General features: G+C 44.1%; 1 protein-coding gene across 1 annotated transcript in view; it reads right to left on the bottom strand.

Annotated features, from left to right (window-relative positions):
• Positions 1-27,457, bottom strand: part of LOC124606398 (phosphatidylcholine translocator ABCB4-like) — a 185,553-nt gene that overhangs the window by 27,782 nt on the left and 130,314 nt on the right. The window contains exons 11-13 of the mRNA XM_047138379.1: positions 18,732-18,791; positions 18,550-18,677; positions 1,854-2,013 (exon numbers count right to left, since the gene is read on the bottom strand). Of these exons, the coding sequence (XP_046994335.1) occupies positions 1,854-2,013; positions 18,550-18,677; positions 18,732-18,791 (348 nt within the window). The remainder of the gene's footprint in view (positions 1-1,853; positions 2,014-18,549; positions 18,678-18,731; positions 18,792-27,457) is intronic.

The following is a 27,457-nucleotide window of genomic DNA, read 5'->3' as shown; positions in this document are numbered from 1 at the left end:
AGAAACGCAGATGATAAACGGGTAATCATTGGACAAATATACCATACTAGAACTGACATGTGACTACATTTTCACGCAATTTAGGTGCATAGATCCATAGAAATCAGTACCCAGAACAACCACCTCTGACTGTAATAACGGCCTTGATACGCCTGGAGTCAAACAGAGCTTGGATGGCGTGTACAGGTACAGCTGCCCATGCAGCTTCAACACGGTACCACAGTTCATCAAGAGTAGTGACTGGCGTATTGCGACGAGCCAGTTGCTCGGCCACCATTGACCAGGCGTTTTCAAATGGTGAGAGATCTGGAGAATGTGCTATCCAGGTCAGCAGTCGAACATTTTCTGTATCCAGAAACGCCCGTACAGGACCTGCAACATGCGGTCGTGCATTAGCCTGCTGAAATGTAGGTTTTCGCAGGGATCGAATGAAGGGTAGAGCCACGGGTCGTAACACATCTGAAATGTAACGTCCACTGTTCAAAGTGCCGTCGATGCAAACAAGAGGTGACCGAGACATGTAACCAATGGCACCCCATACCATCACGCCAGGTGATACGCCAGTATGGCGATGACGAATACACGCTTCCAATGTACGTTCACCGCGATGTCGCCAAACACGGATGCGACCATCATGATGCTGTAAACAGAACCTGGATTCATCCGAAAAAATGACGTTTTGCCATTCGTTCACCCAGGTTCGTCGTTGAGTAGACCATCGCAGGCGCTCCTGTCTGTGATGCAGCGTCAAGGGTAACCGCAGCCATGGTCTCCGAGCTGATAGTCCATGCTGCTGCAAACGTCGTCGAACTGTTCGTGCAGATGGTTGTTGTGTTGCAAACGTCCCTATCTGTTGACTCAGTGATCGAGACGTGGCTGCACAATCCGTTACAGCCATGCAGATAAGATGCCTGTCATCTCGACTGCTAGTGATACGAGGCCGTTGGGATCCGCAACTGCGTTCCGCACACTGGACTCGCATTCGGGAGGACGACGGTTCAATCCCGCGTCCAGCCATCCTGATTTAGGTTTTCCGTGATTTCCCTAAATCGCTCCAGGCAAATCCCGGGATGGTTCCTTTGACAGGGCATGGCCGACTTCCTTTCCCATCCTTCCCTAATCCGATGAGACCGATGACATCGCTGTTTGGTCTCTCCCCCCAAACAACCAAACCAACGGCGTTCCGTATTACCGTCCTGACCCCACCGATTACATATTCTGCTAACAGTCATTGGATCTCGACCAACTTAGCAATGTCGCGATACGATAAACCGCAATCGCGATAGGCTACAATCCGACCTTTATCAAAGTCGGATACGTGATGGTACGCATTACTCCTCCTTACACGAGGCATCACAACAACGTTTCACCAGGCAACGCCGGTCAACTGCTGTTTGTGTATGAGAAATCGGATGGAAACTTTCCTCATGTCAGCACGTTATAGGTGTCACCACCGGCGCCAAACTTGTGTGAATGCTCTGAAAAGCTAATCATTTGTATATCACAGTATCTTCTCCCTGTCGGTTAAATTTCGCGTCTGTAGCACGTCATCTTCGTGTTATAGCAATATTAATGGCCAGTAGTGTACAAACAAAATAAATATTTTAAGTTCCCTGTTCTGTCTATGTCAGTGCAGTTATGATGTCACTCAGTACAACGTCGTCAAGTCACAGATCAAAGTAGACGACTGCTGTTTGTGGGGTGAACCTGCCATATTATAATATCCCTCAGCCACAGTAGCTACAACTACGTCTATATTTCGCGAATTCTCTTGAACCGGGTATCTGAGGGTACTTTTTGTTGTACACTGTGTTAGGGTTTCTTCCCGCTTCAGCGAGCCCGCAAGTACTGACCCATTTGGTGTGGAACTCGGCGTTGACGTTGTAGGCGAGAGAGCGCTTGGAGATCAGGTTCAGCACTCGAGCGGCAGCCAGCTCCCCACGCAGCACGTTCGGCGCCAGGGCGGCCAACTGCGATGCCAGCATCGTGCCCAAAATCAGCGACTGTAGCACCCTGTAGGCGAGAAGAATCGTAGCTCTTCACATACACTGCTGTCTATAAAAGCGGCATCACTAGGAAGGGCAGAAAATGTCGAAATTTTACTTATCATTAGTAGACAATATAGCAGGAAGAATACATGAATTAAATCTGTAGATTATTTTAGGGTGTTCAAGGGTATGATATTTAGTACACAGAGCTGCCACATCTGGCACCATTAATGGATCTACCCAGCCCGATATCGAGTCAAAATGAGCTTGGACAATAAACATAGGCACCTCAGTACATGGTGCTTGATCTCTGTGCCAGAATTAATCAATTGTAGGAGCTGGCAAGTGGTGGCATAACAGTTTCTCGACGGCCTATGCCCAGATGTATTCGATGGATCAGAGATCTGAACCAGTCGAATACCCACTGTTTTGATGTAGGTCAGGAAAGCACAAGCAACACATAGTCTTGTGTTACCTTGTTGAAAAAAGGCAGGGAACAAACACCGACCTTAGCATGTCAGAAATGTTACGAATGTTGTCAATAATACCAACTGTTTGAATCAGAGGCGATCGTGTTGTGTACCCAGTGACTCCTCATACCATCATTACAGATGCTGAGCCTGTACGACAGTGACGAATGATCTGGCAACATTCATTCTCCTCAGAGTCTCTACACACCTATATGTCCATTATGATGCTGTATGCAGATCTTGTATTCATCTGAAAAGATCTCTTAGGGACACTCCTATGTCCGTGTTGTTAATTGTACCATTGTCAGCAAGCCCTCTCTGTTATTGTGTTTAGACTGTCTGTCTGGATTCTTATCTTACTGCAAACAAGCCCATTCCCTGGCTCAAGGAATGCGTTGTGGTCGTACGATCATGCACGGTGAAACATGTCATCTTAGACAATAATCCATGGGGCTGTTGACATTATGCATTGTCATCTGTGTTACAATAATAAAAAATAATAATAATACGTATATTAATAATACGTATATGACTGCAAAGAAAAAAATTTAAAGTATATTACAATTGCATTATTAGAAATGCTGTGCTTGTACAATGTTTGGCTAATCGATCGGACTTCCTCTCTTACATTTCAATAGCAGATGCAGGCAAAAAAAAAAAAAAATCCTTCTTACTTGGTTCCACTTCACTTCAATAAAAAATATTGAATACTGATATCAAATCTTCTGTTACTTCGCAACATATATGATGCAAAGTACTCGTAGCCCGTCGTACTCCGATCCGCACTTCTTAACAGAACCTTCTACATACTGAGTGAGAAACAAAACCATGTACAAGGAAAAATGAAAGATTTTTTTTCATTTGTCTGTGCCTTACCGCATAGTCATATACGTTGGCGGAGACGTTAATCATGAATGTGCGGTAAGGCACAGACAAATGAAAAAAAAAAATCTTTCATTTTTCCTTGTACATGATTTTGTTTCTCACTCAGTATGTAGAAGGTTCTGTTAAGAAGTGAGGATCGGAGTATGACGGACTACGGACTATGTTGCAAAGTAACAGAGGATTTGATATCAGTATTCAATATTTTTTATTGAAGTGAAGTGGAACCAAGCAAGAAGGATTTTTTTTTCCCTTGAAGTCTGCTGCCTGCATCTGCTATTGAAATGTAAGAGAGGAAGTCCGATTAGCCAAACATCGCACAAGCACAGCATTTCTAATAATGCAATTGTAATATACTTTAAATTTTTTTCTTTGCAGTCATATACGTATTGACATGGAATGTAAACGTACAATGTTTTTTTTTTTTTTTGCATGTACCTATTTACATTTCCCGATAGGGCTCGATGCCCTTTATTTGTGGGCTTCTCTTTTAGTTAATGGAATGGATATGTCGACTTATCCTGTGTATGTTAGAGTTTTACAAGAAGTTAAAAGGTTATATACATAACATCATTGTCCATTACATAATACTGGTTCGATTCCCGGCTGGGTCGGAGATTTTCTCCGCTCAGGGACTGGGTGTTGTGTTGTCCTAATCATCATCACTTCATCCCCATCGACGCGCAAGTCGACGAAGTGGCGTCAAATCGAAAGACTTGCACCCGGCGAACGGTCTACCCGACGGAAGGCCCTAGTCACACGACATTATTATTATTATTACATAATAGAATTTAGCGCGCTGACAATAATGTTCCATTTACTTCGGCCACGCTGCCGGGTTCCGCGCTTGCACACTGGTAGGTTTGACGGCTAAGAACCAGTCGCTACTGGTCAACATGTTAGCTGCTACCATCATATGTGCATGCACTCGTTTTCTTGGTGTTGATTTCACACTGAGTGTCACACTTTCACCTGAGTACCACATATTAAAGAATTGCCGTGGCGTTTGTCTTCATTCTGGGTGCAGTGGGTGTGTGCATATTGTTCAAAATCCGACGCTGTGGCCGATCTCCATTTTTACGGCCCAGGCGTCGTTATTACCCGTCGAACTGGCGTTTTCAGTGGAGAGACCCTGGCCAACAGCATCCGTCGACGAAGCAAGTAAAATGGCTCGAACAACTATAGTTCACTCATTAATGTATCAAAAATTGTGAGTCACGACACTCAGAAATTATTTCGTTGCATACGCATGTTAATGTCACCACACTTGACCATCCACTTGTTGAAAGACACATATAGCCGTCCAAAACATTGTACAAATGGCTTATCTTTGAAGTTCATTTCTTCACATGAAGTTTGGTTTCCAATGCAAATGCATACAAGTATTGAGATACAACAATATATACACTCCTGGAAATGGAAAAAAGAATACACTGACACCGGTGTGTCAGACCCACCATACTTGCTCCGGACACTGCGAGAGGGCTGTACAAGCAATGATCACACGCACGGCACAGCGGACACACTAGGAACCGCGGTGTTGGCCGTCGAATGGCGCTAGCTGCCCAGCATTTGTGCACCGCCGCCGTCAGTGTCAGCCAGTTTGCCGTGGCATACGGAGCTCCATCGCAGTCTTTAACACTGGTAGCATGCCGCGACAGCGTGGACGTGAACCGTATGTGCAGTTGACGGACTTTGAGCGAGGGCGTACAGTGGGCATGCGGGAGGCCGGGTGGACGTACCGCCGAATTGCTCAACACGTGGGGCGTGAGGTCTCCACAGTACATCGATGTTGTCGCCAGTGGTCGGCGGAAGGTGCACGTGCCCGTCGACCTGGGACCGGACCGCAGCGACGCACGGATGCACGCCAAGACCGTAGGATCCTACGCAGTGCCGTAGGGGACCGCACCGCCACTTCCCAGCAAATTAGGGACACTGTTGCTCCTGGGGTATCGGCGAGGACCATTCGCAACCGTCTCCATGAAGCTGGGCTACGGCCCCGCACACCGTTAGGCCGTCTTCCGCTCACGCCCCAACATCGTGCAGCCCGCCTCCAGTGGTGTCGCGACAGGCGTGAATGGAGGGACGAATGGAGACGTGTCGTCTTCAGCGATGAGAGTCGCTTCTGCCTTGGTGCCAATGATGGTCGTATGCGTGTTTGGCGCCGTGCAGGTGAGCGCCACAATCAGGACTGCATACGACCGAGGCACACAGGGCCAACACCAGGCATCATGGTGTGGGGAGCGATCTCCTACACTGGCCGTACACCACTGGTGATCGTCGAGGGGTACATCCAAACCGTCATCGAACCCACCGTTCTACCATTCCTAGACCGGCAAGGGAACTTGCTGTTCCAACAGGACAATGCACGTCCGCATGTATCCCGTGCCACCCAACGTGCTCTAGAAGGTGTAAGTCAACTACCCTGGCCGGCAAGATCTCCGGATCTGTCCCCCATTGAGCATGTTTGGGACTGGATGAAGCGTCGTCTCACGCGGTCTGCTCGTCCAGCACGAGCGCTGGTCCAACTGAGGCGCCAGGTGGAAATGGCATGGCAAGCCGTTCCACAGGAGTACATCCAGCATCTCTACGATCGTCTCCATGGGAGAATAGCAGCCTGCATTGCTGCGAAAGGTGGATATACACTGTACTAGTGCCGACATTGTGCATGCTCTGTTGCCTGTGTCTATGTGCCTGTGGTTCTGTCAGTGTGATCATGTGATGTATCTGACCCCAGGAATGTGTCAATAAAGTTTCCCCTTCCTGGGACAATGAATTCACGGTGTTCTTATTTCAATTTCCTGGAGTGTATAACATGATAGCTTATACCTGTGGCTGACATTCCATCCATTGCTTATACAACGAACATAAATGTCTTAAGTTTTAAAACGTCATAAAATTTTCATTAACTAGGTTCTGTTACTACAGTTTGTTTGTTAGTTTTAACTTATACTCGTCCACATTACATATACAAATTAATTACATAACACATTACCATACAATACCAGCATATGATACATTTATACTTCATTTTATAAATAGGCTTTTATTACTTATGGGAGCTCATTTCTTCCTTAGGTAGAGGAGGGAGAAAAACATTGGAAATAGGACTAAAACATAACGCATTGCTGGCCTAACTATGCTTGGCGCCGCCGCATACTCATCTACTGGTTCAATGTTTTATGAGGAAATGTTACTCGTACAGTAATGTACTAGTTGCCAAGGAACTTTTATTTCAAGGAAATAATGTGTACTGACTAACTATTCACGTAGTATCATGTTGTTTCTCCAAGCATTTGTGCTGTGTACTTCAATTCACGTGTAGCTTAGTGTGAAATATGAGGAAGTTTTGAGCATCATAGACTTATCTTTCTCGAATACCTGGAAATGTCATTATTCAAGCTTTCATGTGACACGATAAAAATTAATTGGTTTTTGTAAAATCACATGCTTAAACGTGTATGTGCACTCTGCAGCGAATAGGTACTGATAAATGTCACGGAGATATGCTGCGACGATGCATATTTCATTTTTCATTTACTTTATGACCTTTGTATAAATATCCTTATACCTAATTTGTTTACTCGAGGTGCGAGCCGTTTCTTCATTTGGAACCTGCTACTCTCGACGTAATTCTACCTTTTTCTGCGCCGTGACGATACACTGGTCGCTGAAAGAAAAAAAAAAACTTAAAACTAATTGCATTACGTAGCTCGTTGCCACTGATACATTTAGTCATTACATCCGTCCGTATATATTTCCATACTTTATTTAAATTCATAGACATTCGTTTATTCTGTTACCAATTATGATTATTTACCCTGCAAAGAAAATTATTTGACATTTCTTACGGTATATTGTCGTTTCTCCTTAGCTTACACGTCTCGTATATTTTTTCATAATGCTTCCTTTTGCTTCTAAATATGTTGTATATAGCTTAGTATTTAATCAAATCTCTGCGTACATATATCAACAGGTTCCTTAGTTCTTAGATATAGATGCAATTGCTTAGTATTTCCATTTACTTTGTATTTAAGTTAAGTACTAGTACATTTGGCATTCCTATTTGGTTGCGCCATCTGCCACACTGTCGCACATGCGTACAGGTCAATGCCTCCTCTCCTTGTCTGACGTCAGCGGGTATTGTTGAGCGCAGAGTTGAGCCATAAGCTAATGTTGTTTATACTTTCGCTTCGTATGAAGCGGTGTATTACTTCTCATTGCTGTTATTTTATGGCTACGTGTACAAATCAAAAGAATTACTTATGCCTATGCACATCACTTTATCCTAAAATACACTCTAGAAGAAAAATTACACTTAGAGTTACACTACTGGCCATTAAAATTGCTACACCACGAAGACGACGTGCTACAGACGAGAAATTTAACCGGCAGGAAGAAGATGCTGTGATATGCAAATGATTTAGCTTTTCAGAGCATTCACATAAGGTTGGCGCCGGTGGCGACACCTACCACGCGCTGACATGAGGAAAGTTTCCAACCCATTTCTCATACACAAACAGCAGTTGACCGGCGTTGCCTGGTGAAACGTTGTTGTGATGCCTCGTGTATGGAGGAGAAATGAGTACCATCACGTTTCCGACTTTGATAAAGGTCGGATTGTAGCCTATCGCGATTGCGGTTTATCGTATCGCGACATTGCTGTTCGCGTTGGTCGAGATCCAGTGACTGTTAGCAGAATATGTAGTCGGTGGGTTCAGGAGGGTAATACGGAACGCCGTGCTGGATCCCAACGGCCTCGTATCACTTGCAGTCGAGATGACAGGCATCTTATCTGCATGGCTGTAACGGATCGTGCAGCCACGTCACGATCCCTGAGTCAACAGATGGGGTCGTTTTCAAGACAACAACCATCTGCACGAACAGTTCGACGACGTTTGCAGCAGCATGGACTATCAGCTCGGAGACCATGGCTGCGGTTACCCTTGACGCTGGATCACAGACAGGAGCGCCTGCGATGGTGTACTCAACGACGAATCTGGGTGCACATATGGCAAAACGTCATTTTTTCGGATGAATCTAGGTTCTGTTTCGGCATCATGATGGTCGCATCCGAATTTTGAAGTCATCGCGGTGAACGCACATTGGAAGCGTGTAGTCGTCATCGCCATACTGGCGTATCAACCAGCGTGATGGTATGGGGTGCCATTGGTTACACGACTCGGTCACTTCTTGTTCGCATTGACGACACTTTGAACAGTGAACGTTACATTTCAGACGTGTTACGACCCGTGGCTCTACCCTTCATTCGATCCCTGCGAAACCCTACATTTCAGCAGGCTAATGCACGATCGCATGTTGCAGGTCCTGTACGGGCCTTTCTGGATACAGAAAATGCTCGACTGCTGCCCTGGCCAGCACATTCTCCAGATCTCTCACCAACTGAAAACGTCTGGTCAATGGTGGCCGAGCAACTGGCTCGTCACAATACGCCAGTCACTACTCTTGATGAACTGTGGTATCGTGTTGAAGGTGCATGGGCAGCTGTACCTGTACACGCCATCCAAGCTCTGTTTGACTCAATGCCCAGGCGTATCAAGACCGTTATTACGGTCAGAGGTGGTTGTTCTGGGTACTAATTTCTCAGGATCTATGCACCCAAATTGCGTGAAAATGTAATCACATGTCAGTTCTAGTATAATATATTTGTCCAATGAATACTCGTTTATCATCTGCATTTCTTCTTGGTGTAGCAATTTTAATGGCCGGTAGTGGATGTATACTATCTACAATTATCTTGTGATAGAAAGAAAAAATGCTACCTAGCCTCATCATTCTATAAAAGCTTTTATATCTTTGTGAGGGCGGAGACCCTTGTCTCTCCCTGTTTTCTCATGGGCTCATCTTTACCTCCCAGTGTATGGTATTTTGGAAATTATATACGGTCCTGCATAGAGTAAGTGCCACTTCTTATTCAGTTTGCCAAATTTTGTCGATTTAAGGTGCGTCAGTAAGAAGAATCGTTGCTTTCAAAAAATTGTGTAACATGTTTCAGTTTCTTTCTATATTCGGCCCTGTTTTATAGTGTAGCCATGGCTTATTTGATTTTGTCTTGTAGTGTCATTTTAGTAGTGGGTACCTTTGGTATGGGCGACTCCCACTCATTCATTAGTTTTGTCCGGAACATCAATTCGTTAGGTGTGAAACTTGTTGAAGAATGTGGAAGGTTATTGACAACTTGCATAAAAGTAGTTACGTACTCTACCCTTCGGGTGTGTTTGTGAGGGGTATATGTCATAATAAACCGGTTATATTCTTTAAAGACTCATTCTACTGGACTTGCTTCCAGGTAAAAACGCTTACTAATATGTGCTTTATGTCCTGTGAGGTCATATACTGTTTCCACTTTGGCCCAACGTAATATGAAGCACTATCAGTTAGTGGTACCTTTGGTTTACCTACTCTTCTCAAATAGTCTCCCTCAGTTCTTTTTCTGATATTTGTGGCTGTTGCTTTTTTAATGGCATATATTTTGATATGTTTCAAGAAAATATCGTATAGTGCTACTACGTACCTTACTCCTCTTCTACTTCTTGGATAAGGACCAGCCATGTTCAGGGATACTATATCTAGAGGGTTTTTTGTGAGTATCTGGTGTAGCTCAGCATATTTTGACAAATTGGACTGTTTTGGTTTTTGACATATTGCACATTTTCTTAATATCTGTAGGACTCGCCATCTCAACTTTGGGAAATAACCCAGTGTTGCAACTTTTTCAGTACATTTGCCTACTCCATAATGTCCCCATACTTCACGTTTGTGCCTTATAAATTCGTCGATATAATCTTCAGGAACACACACATACGATTGATCATATTTTTCATGTTTCCAATGAAACAAAACGCCCTTGTATTTCTGATACCATTTACTTACCTTCCCACATTAATGTTGCTTAAGGTTTTGCATGACTTTACCCCATCTGCGATCTTACTGTTGCATAATTTTCATTAGCTTACAAAACTTTTGGTAACCAGACTGTTGTGTTGTACTTTGCATTAATAACGGTTTCTGGATCTTGCTCTGCTAATTCACCAAAATCCTCTAAACCTTGTGCTAACCTAGACAAGGCTTCTGCAAAAACATTCTGACTTCATTTAATATAAATGATCTCGAAATTAAATTCTTGCAAATATAGACACGATCTAGCTAATCTACGGTGCAATACCTAACATATTAAAATTTGGTATTCTTGCTCCACAAAAAATATTCAGACTTTTTAAATGTCCATATTACAGCTAAACTTTCCAGTTTTGACATATAGTAAGATCTTTCTGCTTCTGATAATGTGCGACTAGCAAAACAGATGACCTTGGGTACTTCTTTACCTTCTTCTTCTCGCATCTGGAACAAGCATGCCCCCAGCTCCATGGGATCCTGCAGCGCACCTGAGCAGAATGTTGGAGCAGTACAACGAGGTGCTAATATCCACCGCGCTCACTGGTTTGTGTAGTGAAGACACCCAGCTAGTCCGCGACTCAGAAGAACTGTGCTGGGGCCTCTACACCACACGGTGCATGTCTATACTGGTAGTGTTGATATGGTGGAAACTCGCTGTTGACTCTTCTGGTCCAGCAAGTTAAAGGTCGTCTATTCTACCTCCAACAGGTCCTGGCAGGTTGATCGCCGGCGCTGCTTCTTGGTCTCTGCACGTCAAGGTCACTGGTGGTTCCACTTTAGATGTAGCCGTACTTTGATTTCCTCGCTGCGAAAATCGACAGGCTGATTATCCTGGTCCCCAGCTCCAGAGAGTCCAAAGCGTGAACTGTTACTGGGAGTAAATAGCATTGATAGGGGTCTCAACGACCTTTTACCCTGTTCCCATTGGTGGGAAGAATCCGTAAATTGTATTAATCAATCTGTTGTTGAGAGAAGAGTTTGTTACAATGTCACACTCTACATGGATTCTACCGACAGGGAGTATATCCACTGATTGGTCGGGTCTGTAGAATTTAATGGGATCTTTCTTTAAAAGCTGTCCTTTTATGAAACCCAGTGGGAAACTAGGCATCCTATTGATACTTTCTGGTTAAAGCCGATAATTAAACTTGTTGTCTTTATTTCAGATTTAAGTGTATTGATAATTGCTTGTAGTGAATCCCTTTTTCAGACTGTTTTAAAACTTCGTTTAAATCGTCAGTGTCATATGCACCGATGTTCTGTTTCCACAATTTCTTCTCCACCATTAATTTGCAGGTGAAATTTATTGTTAGCGTCTCGGAATACTGTTGTAAGTCTACACTCTCTCTCTTCTGTAATCCTGTTTGTAAAGGTCGCAGAGTTCTGAACAATACTCAGCAATCGGTCGAACAAATTTTTTGTAAACCACTTTTTTCGCGGATGTATTACATTTCTTTTAATTTCTTCCAAAGACTGTTAGCCTTGCTTCCGATTTCCCTGCAAGTACTTTTATGTGCTCTTTTCACATCACCTCGCTCCTAGGTATATTACAGTTGGTACTGTTTCCAGTGACATATTAGAAATGGTATAGTCGAACACTAATGGATCTCTTCGCCCACTTATGCACAATACGTTACATTTACTTAGGTTCTTGGCAGTCATGAAGTCTCCGCAAGTTTTCCTGTATTTTACTACGTTCTGCAGACAGTAGCATAGTTTGGAAGAAGTCTCATGGGGCTTTCGAAGTTATACACTAGATCATTTATGTTTACTGCCTTGTTTTTATTCGCTGCCGGAAAAAAAAACAGGTTTCCAATTTATTCAAGATTTATTGTTGCAGCAGTACAGATGGAATAGATGAAATGATTACATTTACAGATCAATAGCACAAGCGGTTCTGAGGTACCAGGTTTCGACCCATGCTGGAACACCCATATCAGTAGTGGCGTAGCATCCACGGGCGGCAATGCAGGTGCTTCAAATGGTTCAAATGGCTCTGAGCACTATGGGACTCTACATCGGTGGTCATCAGTCCTCTAGAACTTAGAACTACTTAAACCTAACTAACCTAAGGACATCACACACATCCATGCCCGAGGCAGGATTCGAACCTGCGACATTAGCAGTCACGCGGTTAATGCAGGTGCTGACTCTGGCATCCAGTTGGTCGTACAGATAGTGAATACTGTCCTGGCATACGTTATGCCACGCCTGTTCGATGTATTCACGTATTTCTGTAAGGAGTTGTTGGTTGACCAGTCGCACGAGTCATTTCTCCTCCCACATGTGCTCCATTGGTGACATGTCCGGAGATCATGCTGGCCAGGGAAATCGGTGCACGTCTCGCAGAGCACGTTGAGTTTCACGGGCAGTGTGGAATAACACATCACTTCCCTGTTGCAAAAACACCAAAGAAGGGATCTAACAAAATTCTGTATGTACCGAGTGATGTTTAGCGTCCCGTTCAGAAACACGAAAGGTGAACGAGAGTTGTAGCTTATTGCACCCTAGACTATCAGGCATTGGACGAATGCACTCTACGGGACAGTGCTCACCATGTCGACGTCGTATGCGAAAACGCCCACCAATTCGCCCATTATTTGGGTTCAGGCAGAATCTGCTTTCATCGTTGAAGACTGCGGTGCGCCATTCCATTTCCCGAGTGATTTTCTGAAGGCACGAGTCGAGTCACGTACGTCGATGTTGTGGCGTTAGTCGAAGACAGGCTAGAGGTGTGTTTTCCCGTTGTTCCAGTGCTAATAACCGGTTCGCAAAAGTTCGTGTTGACATGTCCGGACCCAAAGGCCGTCCTATCTGTGCTGTGGTAGCTGCACGATCTGGCACTGCTGTCCTTACAATGCGATTTTTTTGTTTTTTGTTTAGGGCGCTCAACTACGAAGGTCATTAGCGCCCAGTCACAAACGTTAGTGCACTAACAGCGTAGAAAAACGCAAGGGGGCAAATCAGAAAGTACTTACAAATACGCAGATAAACAAAATAAAAGAGTTAGATCTTTTTGGACAAGTCCGTCAGTGTAATAAAACTAAAGACACGAGCAGCTGCTCGAGCGTCATCAGCTAAAAGTTACTGTGAGGTAGACGCCAGACACAGGACAACTCGAGAGTGAATAAACCGGGAACAGGACAATAAAACATGGCGTACCGTTAATGGATGACCACAGGGGCACTGCGGGGCGGGGTCACCGGATAACAGGTAGCGACGGCTAAATCGGCACTGCCCAATCCGCAACCTGGCCAAAATGACCTCCTCTCGCCGGGAAGGGCGTGAGGAGGTCGTCCAAGCCGTCGGGATCGGTTTCATGGCCCTAAGCTTATTTTCATGGAGAGAGGACCAAGCCTCATGCCACAATGATGAAACGCGCTGACAAGAAACCCCACTAACATCAGTTGATGGGACGGAAAAGGAAGCTGTCCGAGGCAGGATGACAGCAGCCTTAGCCGCAGCACAGCAGCTTCGTTCCCAGGCACACCAACGTGGCCAGGAATCCACAAAAAAAAGGACATGAGCGCCAGTATCAGCTAGCGACTGAAGGGACCGTTGAATTCGTTGCACGAGACGGTGGTCCGAATATGGGTCACGGAGACTCTGAATGGCGCTCAAAGAATCAGAGCAGATGGCATAGGGAGAATGACGATGGAGACAGATATACTGAACAGCCTGATAGAGAGCAAAGAGCTCAGCTGTAAAGCTTGAACACTGGTCAAGGAGCCGGTATTGAAAGGTACCATCCCCAACGGCAAAGGCACATCCGACGCCAGCAGTGGTCTTGGAGCCAGCCATCTGTGTAAATAAAGACGTTATTAGCGAGCCTCGAATGAAGTTCGACAAATCCCGAGCGGTATATCGAATCCGAGGTCCTATCCTTTGGGAGCGAGCTGAGTTCAAGGTGAACGCGAACCTGAGCCTGGAGCCAAGGTAGCGTCAGGCTCTCACCCGCTCGAAAAGTCGTAGGGAGGGTAAAATCAAGTTACTGAAGCAGGCGACGAAAGCGATGATCCTAGCGGCCGTCTGTGAAGCGTGGACGTCCAGAACCTCGTCTAAGGTGTGAGAATGTTCACGTTGCTTCTGGTACCGGCATCATTGCACAACTGACGCAGCACGTCCAACTTGTGCGCCAAGTCTCTGAAAGGACCAACCCGCCACTCGGAAGGTCTCCTTTCAAACTCGCCCGTTTGGCTGCAGGAAGCAGGACTGCATGTCTGTGGCACGGTTGCCTGCTTGCTGCACACGTCTGCACCACACTCAGCCTTCTCGCTATGAGCATTCCCTATTAAAGGGTACACAGATGGCGCTCTGGTAGCTATGCCACTACCCTATCTACGTTGAAAGCATTAGCATTACATCTGATACACGGTTTACATGAAGTCCGGGAACACTTTCAATTATGTATTGCACAAGCACCAAACATTGTACAGATATCTTACATATGTCATTTTGAAGAGAAACGCTGAAAGTTTATTTTCATGTATACTGCCACAGCGTAGTTTGATAATTTGCCGATAGTCAGCGCTAGTCGCAAACATGGCGAGTTCAGGCTCGGAGCGAGCTCTCTGTGTTGGGAGTTCAACAAAAACAAGTGCGCTAGAGCTGTTCAACGAATGTTTAGAACCAAGTACGGCAAGAAGCCACCAACAACGACACATTAAGGATCTGGAGTATGTACCACCGCTCCGGCAGAGAACACGGGAAGCATTGCAAAAACAGACATAATATATGATGGGATACCGCAATAACTGGTTATACGATGTTACTTATAATCCGTCTTGATTGCAAAAATGTTTGTTACATGACCGGTTTCGATTCCTCTAGAACCATATTCAGATCTGCAATTTCGGTTACAGGAGTAACCCGTCCACACACAGCAGCCTTCACATGCAGCGTCACATTGACGTCACATGGACGGGTTACTCTTCTAGCCGAAATTGCAGATCTGAAGATGGTTCTAGAGGAACAGAAACCGGTCATATGAATAAACATTTTTGCAATCAAGGCGGATTGGAAGTAACACTGTAACATGGGAAGCGACTTCGATGATGCCATGCTGGGACGGGTATGGCAAGAATTCGATTACCTTATTGACGTCTGCCGGGTCACTCATGGTTCGCATATCGAACGTTTGTAAAAAAAATTTTCAGAGTTGCTCTTCAAAATGCAATATGTGTGACATCTATACAATCTTTAGTTCTTGTGCAATAAATAATTGAAAGTGTTCCCGGACTTTACGTACAACCTGTATAGCCCAGATGGCACATGCAGTCGTCATCGGATCAAGATAAACGTCGTCTGTCCAGTTGTACTAATTTTTTTCCGGTAGTGTATTTACTAACCTTATAACACGCCTTTGGGGTACTCCAGGAAATACCTTTACATTTTTCGATTTCGTCCCGTTAAGAATAACATATTGTGTTCTGTGTCTTAGAGAGTTCTGAACCCAGGACACTTAGTGGCTTCATCCTTTGTCCATGAAACTGCAGTGTCTGAATGAATGGAATGCCGAGTCAAGGAACAAGGCCTCAACTCGAGCGGCTTTCTCCAAGGTGTTCTGGATTTCACAGACAAACTGAAACGAGGAGTGTTTCTCAAGGTTGTTCGTTAAGCCGTCAGCACACGGACCGTGCATCCGAACGTTGAGCGTAGAGCGTGCCGAGTTTCTGACGTCATAGAGCAATATCTAGCCTGTTAGATATTCTGAGCGTGTGTCTGAGCGTTGACCAATGAGATGGCACAATGCCACCTACGTCACATGCACGCTGTCTCCCTTCAGTAAAGAGTTGTGAGGCGCCATATTGGCATTCATTTCAAGCCTATACGTATATATGCTGTTTCTGAGCAGCAGCAAATTGAGAATCACTGCAAAACCCGTTGTTAACTGTGTGATTCGTTGCAATAAAATAATACAAAACATCATATTCGTGACAGAAGAATTATTGTAACTTGCGTATTATGAGAGTAGACTATTTGAAGGCAGCGACACACTGAAGATCCACCCAAAACGCATTGTCCTTGGTACAATTTGTTATAATTAAATTTAAATTAGTAACAAATCTACGATTAAGATTTACAGCAACGGGCAACACAATTTGATTATATGTAGAAGGTACAATGTTGGGTTAGAGAAGTGAGTAGTGTCACTGTCCCGTATGAAGTTGTTTGTTGGGGGGCAGTGGTTCGCGTCTTGACACTTCAAATTTTTTTCCCAAACTTTCGCGTTTTTATTAGGTTCTGATACTTTATTATTAGTTTAATATAAGTATATACTATAATATTTGATGTTATGTTAACATTTTTTGAGGGGTGACTTGTTCGATTGGCTTAATCTAGAGGACAGCTTCCGCTACTTGTATAAAGATATTTTGCTCCTTTTTCTTTTACGCTTCGTAATTCACATGTTGCAAAGATTCTGTTACTGGATAGGAACAGTGATCAAGTAAGACTGACCTCAGAGTTTTACTAAAATGTGGAAATGATGAAATAATGTTTATCTTATGTGGAGAAGTATTCCAAATTTGTATCGCACTGTTTGTAATTGCACTTTTATAAGCCTGTGCCCTTATAGATTGCACATGGTACTTTCCTTTTTGTGGGCAATGGAGGAAATGTGCGTTTTAATAGAGCTAACGTGGGAATTTTACCCGCACCCGTTGAGTAAACAGTGTGATTTACGAACTAGAAACATCCCGCAACTGCCGCTGGAGTGCGTTGTGATCGCGTATACCACGTTGGGGCCCACGTACCGTATGCACAAGTCGCATCATTTCTGAGCGTTCAGCAGCACGTTGAACTTAGCACGCTAAAGCCGTCGGCACACGAACCGTGCTGTCGAACGTCAACGTTGAGAGTGCTAAGTTCAACGCGCTGCTGAACGCTCAGAAACGATACGACTTGTGCATACGGTACGTGGGCCCCAACGTGGTACGCGCGATCGCAACGCACTCCGGCAGCAGTTGCGGGAAGTTTCTAGTTCGTAAATCACACTGTTTACTAAACGGGTGCGGGTAAAATTCCCACGTTAGCTCTATTAAAACGCACATTTCCTCCATTGCCCACAAAAAGGAAAGTACCATGTGCAATCTATAAGGGCACAGGCTTATAAAAGTGCCATTACAAACAGTGCGATACAAATTTGGAATACTTCTCCACATAAGATAAACATTATTTCATCATTTCCACATTTTAGTAAAACTCTGAGGTCAGTCGTACTTGATCACTGTTCCTATCCAGTAACAGAATCTTTGCAACATGTGAATTACGAAGCGTAAAAGAAAAAGGAGCAAAATATCTTTATACAAGTAGCGCAAGCTGTCCTGTAGATGAAGCCAATCGAACAAAGTCGCCCCTCAAAAAAAGGTGAACTATTATTTACATAACATCAAATATTATATTATATACTTATATTAAACTAATAATAGAGGGACAGAACCTAATAAAAACGCCTATGTTAGGAAAGAATTTACGTACTGGCGAGTCGCGAACCACCGCTCAAACATAAAATTATCACAGTTCAGTGACGCTACTCACCACGCTGACCAAACGTTTTAAAGCTAACGGTCAATCCTAGGATCTTACCAATCTTAGCACTTGTTGAAAGCTTCAATCGTAGCTATGTTACTAACTTAAATCTAATTATAACAAACTGTACCAAGAACAATGCGTTTTGGGTGCATCCTCAGTCTATTGCTGCCTTCGAATACGCAAGTTACAATAATTGTTTTGGGCGACTGATGACCTCGGAAGTTAAGACGCATAGTGGTCAGAGCCATTTGAGCCAATAATTCTTTTACCACGGATATGATGTTTCTCATTATTTTAATGTGACGGATCACACAGTTAACAACTGGTTTTCCAGTGATTCTCAATTTTGCTGGTGCTGAGAAACGGCATATATACGTGTAGGCTTGAAATGAATGCCAATTACGCGCCTCGCAACTTTGTGTTGAAGGGAGATGGCGTACATGTGATGTAGTTGCCGTTGTGCCATCTCATTGGTCAACGCTCAGACACACGCTCAGAATATCTGACATGCTAGATGTTGCTCTGCACGTTCGAAAAGACTCCCGAACGTGCTATTCCACGCAATGACGTCAGAAACTCAGCACTCTCAACGCTCAACGTTCGACAGCACGGCCCGTGTGCGGACGGCTTTACGGAATCCCCGTTGGTCTTCTGTAGAGGAGATCTTCGCTCTCCAGATGTGTGAGAAAAGAACATGTTCCGCGTACGACGGAAGGCTTATCAGGATACTAGTGGTAGGGCGCAGTACAGTGACCGACCGGAAGACGTCTTCGTAGGAGACGAGCCCGTTGGTGAAGAGGTGGGCGCCCAGGGCGGCGCAGGCGGCGTAGCTGAAGGTGGGCGTGGCGAGCGCCAGCCCGAAGACTAGCGGCCGCGACCCCAGCGCCTCGGCCACGGCGGCGTGCGCGCGCCGCAGCTCTGCAGACAGCTGCGCCCCCACCAGCGGCTGCGCGCAGTCGCTCACCACCACGCGCACCGCCCCCAGCGCCTCGCGCAGCATCTGCCAGCCGTTCTCATTAGCTTTCACCCATCACCTCGAACAAGTAAGAAGTGTGTTTTTAATTTTGTGTTCGTATAGTTTCAGGCTGTCCCGGCTTATGAGTATTTTCTGCATCTCCCAAAGAAAGCAGGTGTTGACAGATGTGAAAATTACCGAACTATCAGTTTAATAAGTCACAGCTGCAAAATACTAACGCGAATTCTTTACAGACGAATGGAAAACTGGTAGAAGCCGACCTCGGGGAAGATCAGTTTGGATTCCGTAGAAATGTTGGAACACGTGAGGCAATATTGACCTTACGACTTATCTTAGAAGCTAGATCAAGGAAAGGCAAACCTACGTTTCTAGCATTTGTAGACTTAGAGAAAGCTTTTGACAATGCTGACTGGAATACTCTCTTTAAAATTCTGAAGGTGGCAGGGGTAAAATGCAGGGAACGAAAGGCTATTTACAATTTGTACCAGATGGCAGTTATAAGAGTCGAGGGACATGAAAGGGAAGCAGTGGTTGGGAAGGGAGTGAGACAGGGTTGTAGCCTCTCCCCGATGTAATTCAATCTGTATATTGAGCAAGCAGTAAAGGAAACGAAAGAAAAATTCGGAGTAGGTATTAAAATCCATGGAGAAGAAATAAAAACTTTGAAGTTCGCCGATGACATTGTAATTCTGTCAGAAACAGCAAAGGACTTGGAAGAGCAGTTGAACGGAATGGACAGTGTCTTGAAAGGAGGGTATAGGATGAACATCAACAAAAGCAACACAAGGATAATGGGATGTAGTCGAATTAAGTCGGGTGATGCTGAGGGAATTAGATTAGGAAATGAGACACTTAAAGTAGTAAAGGAGTTTTGCTATTTGGGATGCAAAATAACTGATGATGGTCGAAGTAGAGAGGATATAAAATATAGACTGGCAATGGCAAGGAAAGCGTTTCTGAAGAAGAGAAATTTGTTAACATCGAGTATTGATTTAAGTGTCAGGAAATCGTCTCTGAAAGTATTTGTATGGAGTGTAGCCATGTATGGAAGTGAAACGTGGACGATAAGTAGTTTGGAGAAGAAGAGAATAGAAGCTTTCGAAATGTGGTGCTACAGAAAAATGCTGAAGATTAGATGGGTAGATCGCATAACTAATGAGGAGGTATTGAACAGAATTGGGGAGAAGAGGAGTTTGTGGTACAACTTGACTAGAAGAAGGGATCGGTTGGTAGGACATGTCCTGAGGCATCAAGGGATCACAAATTTAGTACTGGAGGGCAGCGTGGAGTGTAAAAATCGTAGAAGGAGACCAAGAGATGAGTACACTAAGCAGATTCAGAAGGATGTAGGCTGCAGTAGGTACTGGGAGATGAAGAAGGTTGCACAGGATAGAGTAGCATGGAGAGCTGCATCAAACCAGTCTCAGGACACAAGACCACAACAACAACAACAACACATCTGTATGGCGAGTGCAACAACAAAATTAACAATAGTCGGGTAACGGTCAGTCAGTTCTGTGTTATATATCTGTTATTCTGCTGATCTGCCTTGGTAGTTTATTGTACGTGTACATCTACATCTGTATCTACATGCTCACTCTGCAATTCACAATTACGTGCCTGGCAGAGAGTTCATCGAACCACCTTTAAGCTACTTCTTTACCGTTCCACTCTCGAACAGCGCGAGGGCAACACGAACACTTAAATCTCTGTGCGCGAGCTCTGATTTCTGTTATTTTATTGTGAAGATCATTCCTCCCTATGTAGGTGGGCGTCAACAAAATATTTTCGCAATCAAAGGAAAAAGTTGGTGATTGAAATTTCACAAGAAGATCCTGCCGCAAAGAAAATCGCCTTTGTTTTAATGGTTCCCACCCTAATTTGCGTATCATATCCGTGGCGCCGGCCGAAGTGGCCGTGCGGTTCTACGCGCTGCAGTCTGGAACCGCGAGACCGCTACGGTCCCAGGTTCGAATCCTGCCTCGGGCATGGATGTGTGTAATGTCCTTACGTTAGTTAGGTTTAACTAGTTCTAAGTTCTAGGGGACTAATGACCTCAGAAGTCGAGTCCCATAGTGCTCAGAGCCATTTGAACCATATCCGTGGCACACTCTCCACTATTTCGCAATAACACTAAACAAACTGCCCTTCTTTGAACACTTTCCGTGTCCTTCGTCAGTCCTATTTGATGCGGGTCCCAAACCGCACAGCAGTACTCCAAAAGAGGGCGGACAAGCGTAGTGTTTAGTAGACCTGTTACGTTTTCTAAGTGTTCTGCCAATAAATCGCACTCCTTGGTTTTCTTTCCCTACAACATAATCGATGTGATCGTTCCAATTTAAGTTGCTGGTAATTGTAATCCCTACGTGTATAACTGACTTTACAAACTTTAGATTTATATGATTCACTGTGTAACAGAAATTTAGCTGATTCTTTCTAGTGCTCACGTCGATGACTTCACAACTTTCATGATTTAGAGTCAATTGACACTTTTCCACCATAAATATACCTTGTCTAAATCATTTCGCAATTCGTTTTGAACACCTGATGACTTTACAAGACGGTAAATGACGACATCATCTGAAAATCGATTTCTATTACGCGGTAAGTCACACAAATCTGAAGACTGTAAATTCAGCTAAATACTTAGGGATTACAACTACAGATAACCTAAAATGGAACGATCACATAGATAATGTTGTGGGTAGAGCAAACCAAAGACTGTGATCCATTGGCAGAACACTTAGAAGGTGCAACAGGTCTACTAACGATACTTCTTACACCACGCTTGTCCGCCCTAATCTGGAGTATTGCTGTGCGGCGTGGGATCCGCGTCAGATGGGACTGACGGATGACATCGAAAAAGTACAAAGAAGGGCATCTCACTTTGTATTATCGCGAAATAGGGGAGATAGTGTCACAGACATGATACGTGAATTGGAGTGGCAATCATTAAAACAAAGGCGTTTTTCGTTGCGACGGGATCTTCTCATGAAATTTCAATCAACAGTTTTTCCCTCTGATTGCGAAAACATTTTGTTGGCACACACCTACATGGAGAGAAATGATCATCACGATAAAATAAGAGAAATCTGGGCTCGCACAGAAAAATATAAGTGCTCGTTTTTCCCGCGCGCCGTTCGAGAGTGGAACTGTAGAGAGACAGCTTAAAGGTGGTTCACTGAACCCTCTGTCAGGCACTTTATTGTGAATAGCAGAGGGATCACGTAGATGTAGGCGTAGATGTAGAAAACAATCTAAGAGGAATGCTCGCATTGTCTCCTCAATCGTTTATGTAGATCAGGAACAACTGAGGGTCTATGACACATCCTTGGGGAACGCCAGATATTACGTCTGTCTTACTCAATGGCTTTCCGTTAATTATTACGAACTGTGACCTTTCTGACAGGAAGTCACGAGTCCAGTCACACAACTGAGACGATACTCCATAGGCACGCAGTCTGATTAGAAGTAGCTTGTGAGGAACGGAGTCAAAAACCTTCACGAAATCTGAAAATATGGATCAATTTGACGCCCACTGTCGATAGCACTCATTACTTCATGGCCCGCCTCTTTAACAGAGTGGTAACATGTTTGCCTACAATGCAGTGGGCCCGGGTTCGATGCCCAGCCAAGTTGGTGATTTTCTCCACTCGTGCTCTGGGTGTTGTGTAGTCCTCATCATAATTTCATCACCACCGACGCGCAATTTTCCCAATGTGGCGTCACTTGAAATAAGACTTGCAACTCAGCAGCCGAACGTACCCGCACGGGGCGTTCCGGCCATCGATGCCATAGGATCATTTTATTTCATTACTTCATGAGAATACAGAGCTAGCTGTGTTTCACAAGAACGATTTTTCCTGAATCCGTGCTAACTATTAGTCAACAAACCATTTTCTTAGCGATAATTCATTACGTCCGAACACAGAATATGTTCTAAAACCCTACTGCAAATCGCCGTTAGCGTTGTGGGCCTGAAATTCAGCAGATTAGTTCTGTTTTCTTTCTCAGGTATTGGTGCGACTTTTGGAACTTTCCAGTCTTTGCGTACGGATGTTTCTACGAGCGAGGGGAAGGTATATGATTACAAAATATGGAGCAATTGTATCAGCGTACTCTGAATCCGATTGACTGGTACCTGAATCTGACTGGTATACAATATGCCTTTCTCAAGCGTTTTAAGCTGCTTCGCTACACCGAGGATATCTACTTCTAAGTTACTCTTGTTGGCAGTTGTTCTTCGTTCGAGCTCTGGAGTATTTGCTTCGCCTTCATTTGTGAAAGAATTCCGGAAAATCGTGTTTAGTATGGCGCGTCTTCAGAGGCGCTCTCGTCGATAACATCACCATTGTTAATGCGCAGTGAAAGTATTGATTCCGTTTTCCCACTAGTGTACTTTACGCACAAGAATCTCTTTGGGATTTCTGTCAGATTTGGAGACAGAATGTTGTTGTAGAAACTTTCGAAGTTCATGCTTATTTTCGGGCTTCTGAAAACTTCGCCAATCGTGGAGATTTTTCCTTCTTTTAAACTTGGCTTGCTTTTTTAGTTTAGTGTTCTGACCTGTTTTGTGCACCACGGGGGTCAGTACCATCTCTTATTAATTTATTTTGTATATATGTCTCAGTTGCCGTCGATACTACATGTTTCTCCGAATGTAAACGACATCTGGTCTGTCCCAATGGACAATGTGTCTAATAGTGTATTTTAAATACGACAGTATGCCATCTTAGGTACTGTGTAACACTTAAAAACACTTGATAATGGCACTTTGAAGCCGAAATCATGAGCGTGTAAATGTAACACTGCAAATAAAAAACAGTCTAATGGCGGTACTGACTTTAAAGAAATAAATTGGAATGATCACATGCACAAAGCTGCAGAAATGGCAGCAGTTGCAAGAGGCATAAGGACTATCTAAAACTTTATTGTAGCACAAAGGTTTGAAAAAGGTGAGATATGAGAGTGCCAGAAGTACGATTCACTAGTGGCTGTAATCATTAAGAGATTTTTCCATCAGATACAACGCCCATATGTGGTTGAATGGAAAGGCTTGATTCCAAATCATAGACATCATTTCTCCTGGAAAGCGTTGCACTAGAGATCTGAAAAGCTAGTGAACATTTCTTACGACCTCAATCAGCACACCATCTACCATTTGTGATCCTTCTCAATCAACCATCGCCTATAACCCAGTGGACATACTCGTATCACTGAACCTCGGATGTGGCCTCGAGACACAATGCATTACAAATATTGGAGAAATATCTAACGACGTCATGAGGTAGTTGCAGATATCGATTTCATACCACATTCCTTACCTGAATCACTTTCTAAATTCCGTAGTTTTGTTATGAGGTTGCACTGTCGGCGACGTGTAACTGCGCTGATGGTCTGATAATATACACTCCGCTGATCACTGTCTGTATTCAGTGTCGCGGTATTTGTCTGGGAAAACCACTTCATTCGGAGGTAATGAAATACCTCGATTTATAAAGCCAGTATAGCTTTTAACATGGATACTTATGAGCACCAGTAGAACCAAGGCCGATTGTGACAATAACACTCAGTAGTTGTTGCGATCATGTTTTGTTTCATCTGGCGGTTTGTAAGACGATTACATTTCTCTTTCTAATACACAGTGGTTCCACTCGCAAGAAAAACGTATGAGACATGTCCACCTATCACTCATTTTCGGTCAGTATTATTTCGTATTGCCAGCAATCAGTTATTGGCGAAGTATTGTACTTAGCAGCAGGGGATGCATGATAGATTCGTCTAGAGCATCAGGCTTATAAAGAATGTGTTTGTTTTCCGACATGTGCAAAGGAAATGGCGATGTCCAGTCTTAAGCAAGGGATAGACATGACGTGGAATATTGTGAAAGCAAAGGGAAAAGTATCTCAAATCATAAGAATGGTACAGATATTTCCATTTCCAGGGCCACAGCCGTCAGCAAGACGTATTTCCGATACTTCACTCATTGTGGAATGTTGTCCAATTGAGACCACAATCGTAATATTTAATTGTAAGTATAGTGATCATATATGTATGTGGCTGGTTTCTAGTAGTATTCTGTCTAGGAATACGTGGCTTGCAGCAGTGGTGGCCTGTGGTGGCCTGTGGTGGAAATTATTCACATTTCCCACTAACAGCAGGAGCCGTCCAAATGGAAAGGCTTGTTGGAATGCAGGAATGTAGCTGACTTAACCGTGTCGTCCTCTACACGGCCGAATACCGAATTAATACTTAGTATGTGTTGGACAGTCTTCGTGATCGCATGCCAATTTCAGAAGATTCAATATGGATGTGTGTTTGAGCTGGACCATTATTCCCTCCCATGTAAATTGTCCAGTTGACTGCTTCTGCACATTTCCTGCCTTTATTTGGTTGAGGTAACATCGATTGTGGTGTGAGTTATGTGCATCTAGCACGTGAAGAACGGGTTGAAGATGCGTTTGCTGATTCTCTAGACTTGAGAAACACCTTAGTTGACTTCGTAAATTGTAAGGATGATTTGGAATCTGTTGTATCACCGACATCGGTATTCATGAGCGGAAATATCAGTTTCCTCTATTTTTTCGAGGTTTCATGTAAAGGTCTTTCGAGAAGACGTAAGTTTCTAATTACTCAGTGGTTTACAGCACGCTCCACCTCGCTAAAGTTTCGAGTTTCTAGAGAAATAATTTCCGGTCTGTAGCTTTGGAATTATACCGTGCAAGCAATGCTGCTATGCAAGCGATACTGCTATGCAAGCGATACTGCTATGTAAGCGATATTTCTATGTGCATCATGTTGAGAAGTATCGCGAAAATGGTATGATATTCCGGTAAACCATGTAAAATTACATATGTTCCTGTAATCCCAGAGTCTGGAGCTGGGTGTAGAAAGCAAGCAAGTAAGTTGGCCAGGGCCAGAAACAGCAATGCCTTTGTACCGAGGGTAACCGACCAAAACTTTGTAATAAATGTTCAGAGAGTGACTTTGGTCCAGTGAGGGCACTCTGGTCACGCGTTGGAGGCAGATGACTTGTGACTGTCAGCTGCAGTGGATGACTGCCCAGCCCTATGGGAAATATTTAGTGCTGTGAGAAGTATACCTATGGTGCATGTGCTTATGCTGTCTGTCTTTGCTGTCTTTGGGGTATATATACGAGTGTCTGGCAGCTGATGGCTATATGTATTATGCAAAAGGGACGATTTTGTATGGCGCAGGATACGAACTGTATGTTTACTACATCGACATGGTACATGGTGATATATTCCCAGGTTGGAGATCAGTTTCACGCTGTAGTATTCAATCTTCCATCCTCGGTGGCAAAGCAGTGTAATTGAGCAAGTGTATTTCCGTATTTGACAATCTGTAGACCACTTTTGCAGGGTTTAACTGTCAGTGCAATATAGTGGTCTGTCCAAAATAGTTTTGCTGCTGAAAGTCCCATCCACAGAAAAAAATGGCGGACAGTGCTCCCTCACCGGCAGCAGCAGCAGCAGTTTGGCGGGTAAATTCAGCAAGAGCCAATCAGAATGCTCCATTCATTCACAAGACATCCAAGACATCCTTTGTGCTGGGATGTAGGAGAGTGTTTACCATTTCTGAGATGTATGTTGAAAGCAGGACATTATGAGTTCCAGGAACGGTAGCATGCAATGTCTCGTTAGCTTCACCAGGAAGAATGCATTCGGTGTTATTCTGAGCTCCTCTGGCATGGATGTTTGTGATGTCCTTAGGTTAGTTAGGTTTAAGTAGTTCTAAGTTCTAGGGGACTGATGACCACAGATGATAAGTCCCATAGTGCTCAGAGCCATTTGAACCATTTTATTCTGAGCTATTTTCGTAAACAGCTCCTGTTAGGACAAGAATTTCCATGCAGACAAGCTGAGACATCACGAAAGCTCTTATAACAACAACAAAAGTGACCATTAACTATGTCTGCAACACTTAACGATTTCCGTAATGGGGCTGATATGTGATGGATGGGCTCTGCCATTAGGAGCATCAGGAAGAATGCATTTGGTCTTATTCTGGACTATTTTCGTTAACAGTTTCTGAAAGCATTGCAGAAGAATTCAATAGCGCATCCAGAGGGCGACTTGGCTGTTATTTACATAGACAAGATACATCGGTATAACATTGACAGCCTTTTAGCTGCGCCTGTGAAGGTCAGACGATATGCAAACATCTCTCATTTGGCAATTAGGCCTGCACTGGAGCAGCAGGTATGCCTAGTGGCTGGGTAAACACAAACATAGTTGGAGGCATCTCACATGTCCCATTAGGATGGCTTGGGAGAATGCACCCTGTGCTGCTCTGGGATGCATTGCAACAGATTTCTATGGCGTGTTCAGAGGGAGACTTGGCTCTCATTTACATAGACCTGTGATTTCAGTATAATACTGACAACCTTTTATCTGCACCTACGATGGTGAGTTGCTCAGCAATTAGGTCTTCACTGGACCGCAGGTAGAAAGCCATGGCGCCAGCGATGATAAACATGTGCGTGCGGACCAGAGGCCTCTCGCATATGGGACCAGCGTGAGTGTGCTGTCTGCCGTGCACGCCTTGGAGCTCTGTAAGGGCCAGTTTGGTCGAATGTCTTAACGATAGTCCAAAACAGTTTTTTACATGCGATGGATGTTTGTACAGTGCATTATTTCGGCTGTTTAAGCGTTGTGACCGTGTTTGCA

Source organism: Schistocerca americana, chromosome 3 (genome assembly GCF_021461395.2).
Source record: "Schistocerca americana isolate TAMUIC-IGC-003095 chromosome 3, iqSchAmer2.1, whole genome shotgun sequence".
Taxonomy (NCBI): domain Eukaryota; kingdom Metazoa; phylum Arthropoda; class Insecta; order Orthoptera; family Acrididae; genus Schistocerca; species Schistocerca americana.
This window is presented reverse-complemented; position numbering and strand designations above follow the sequence as displayed.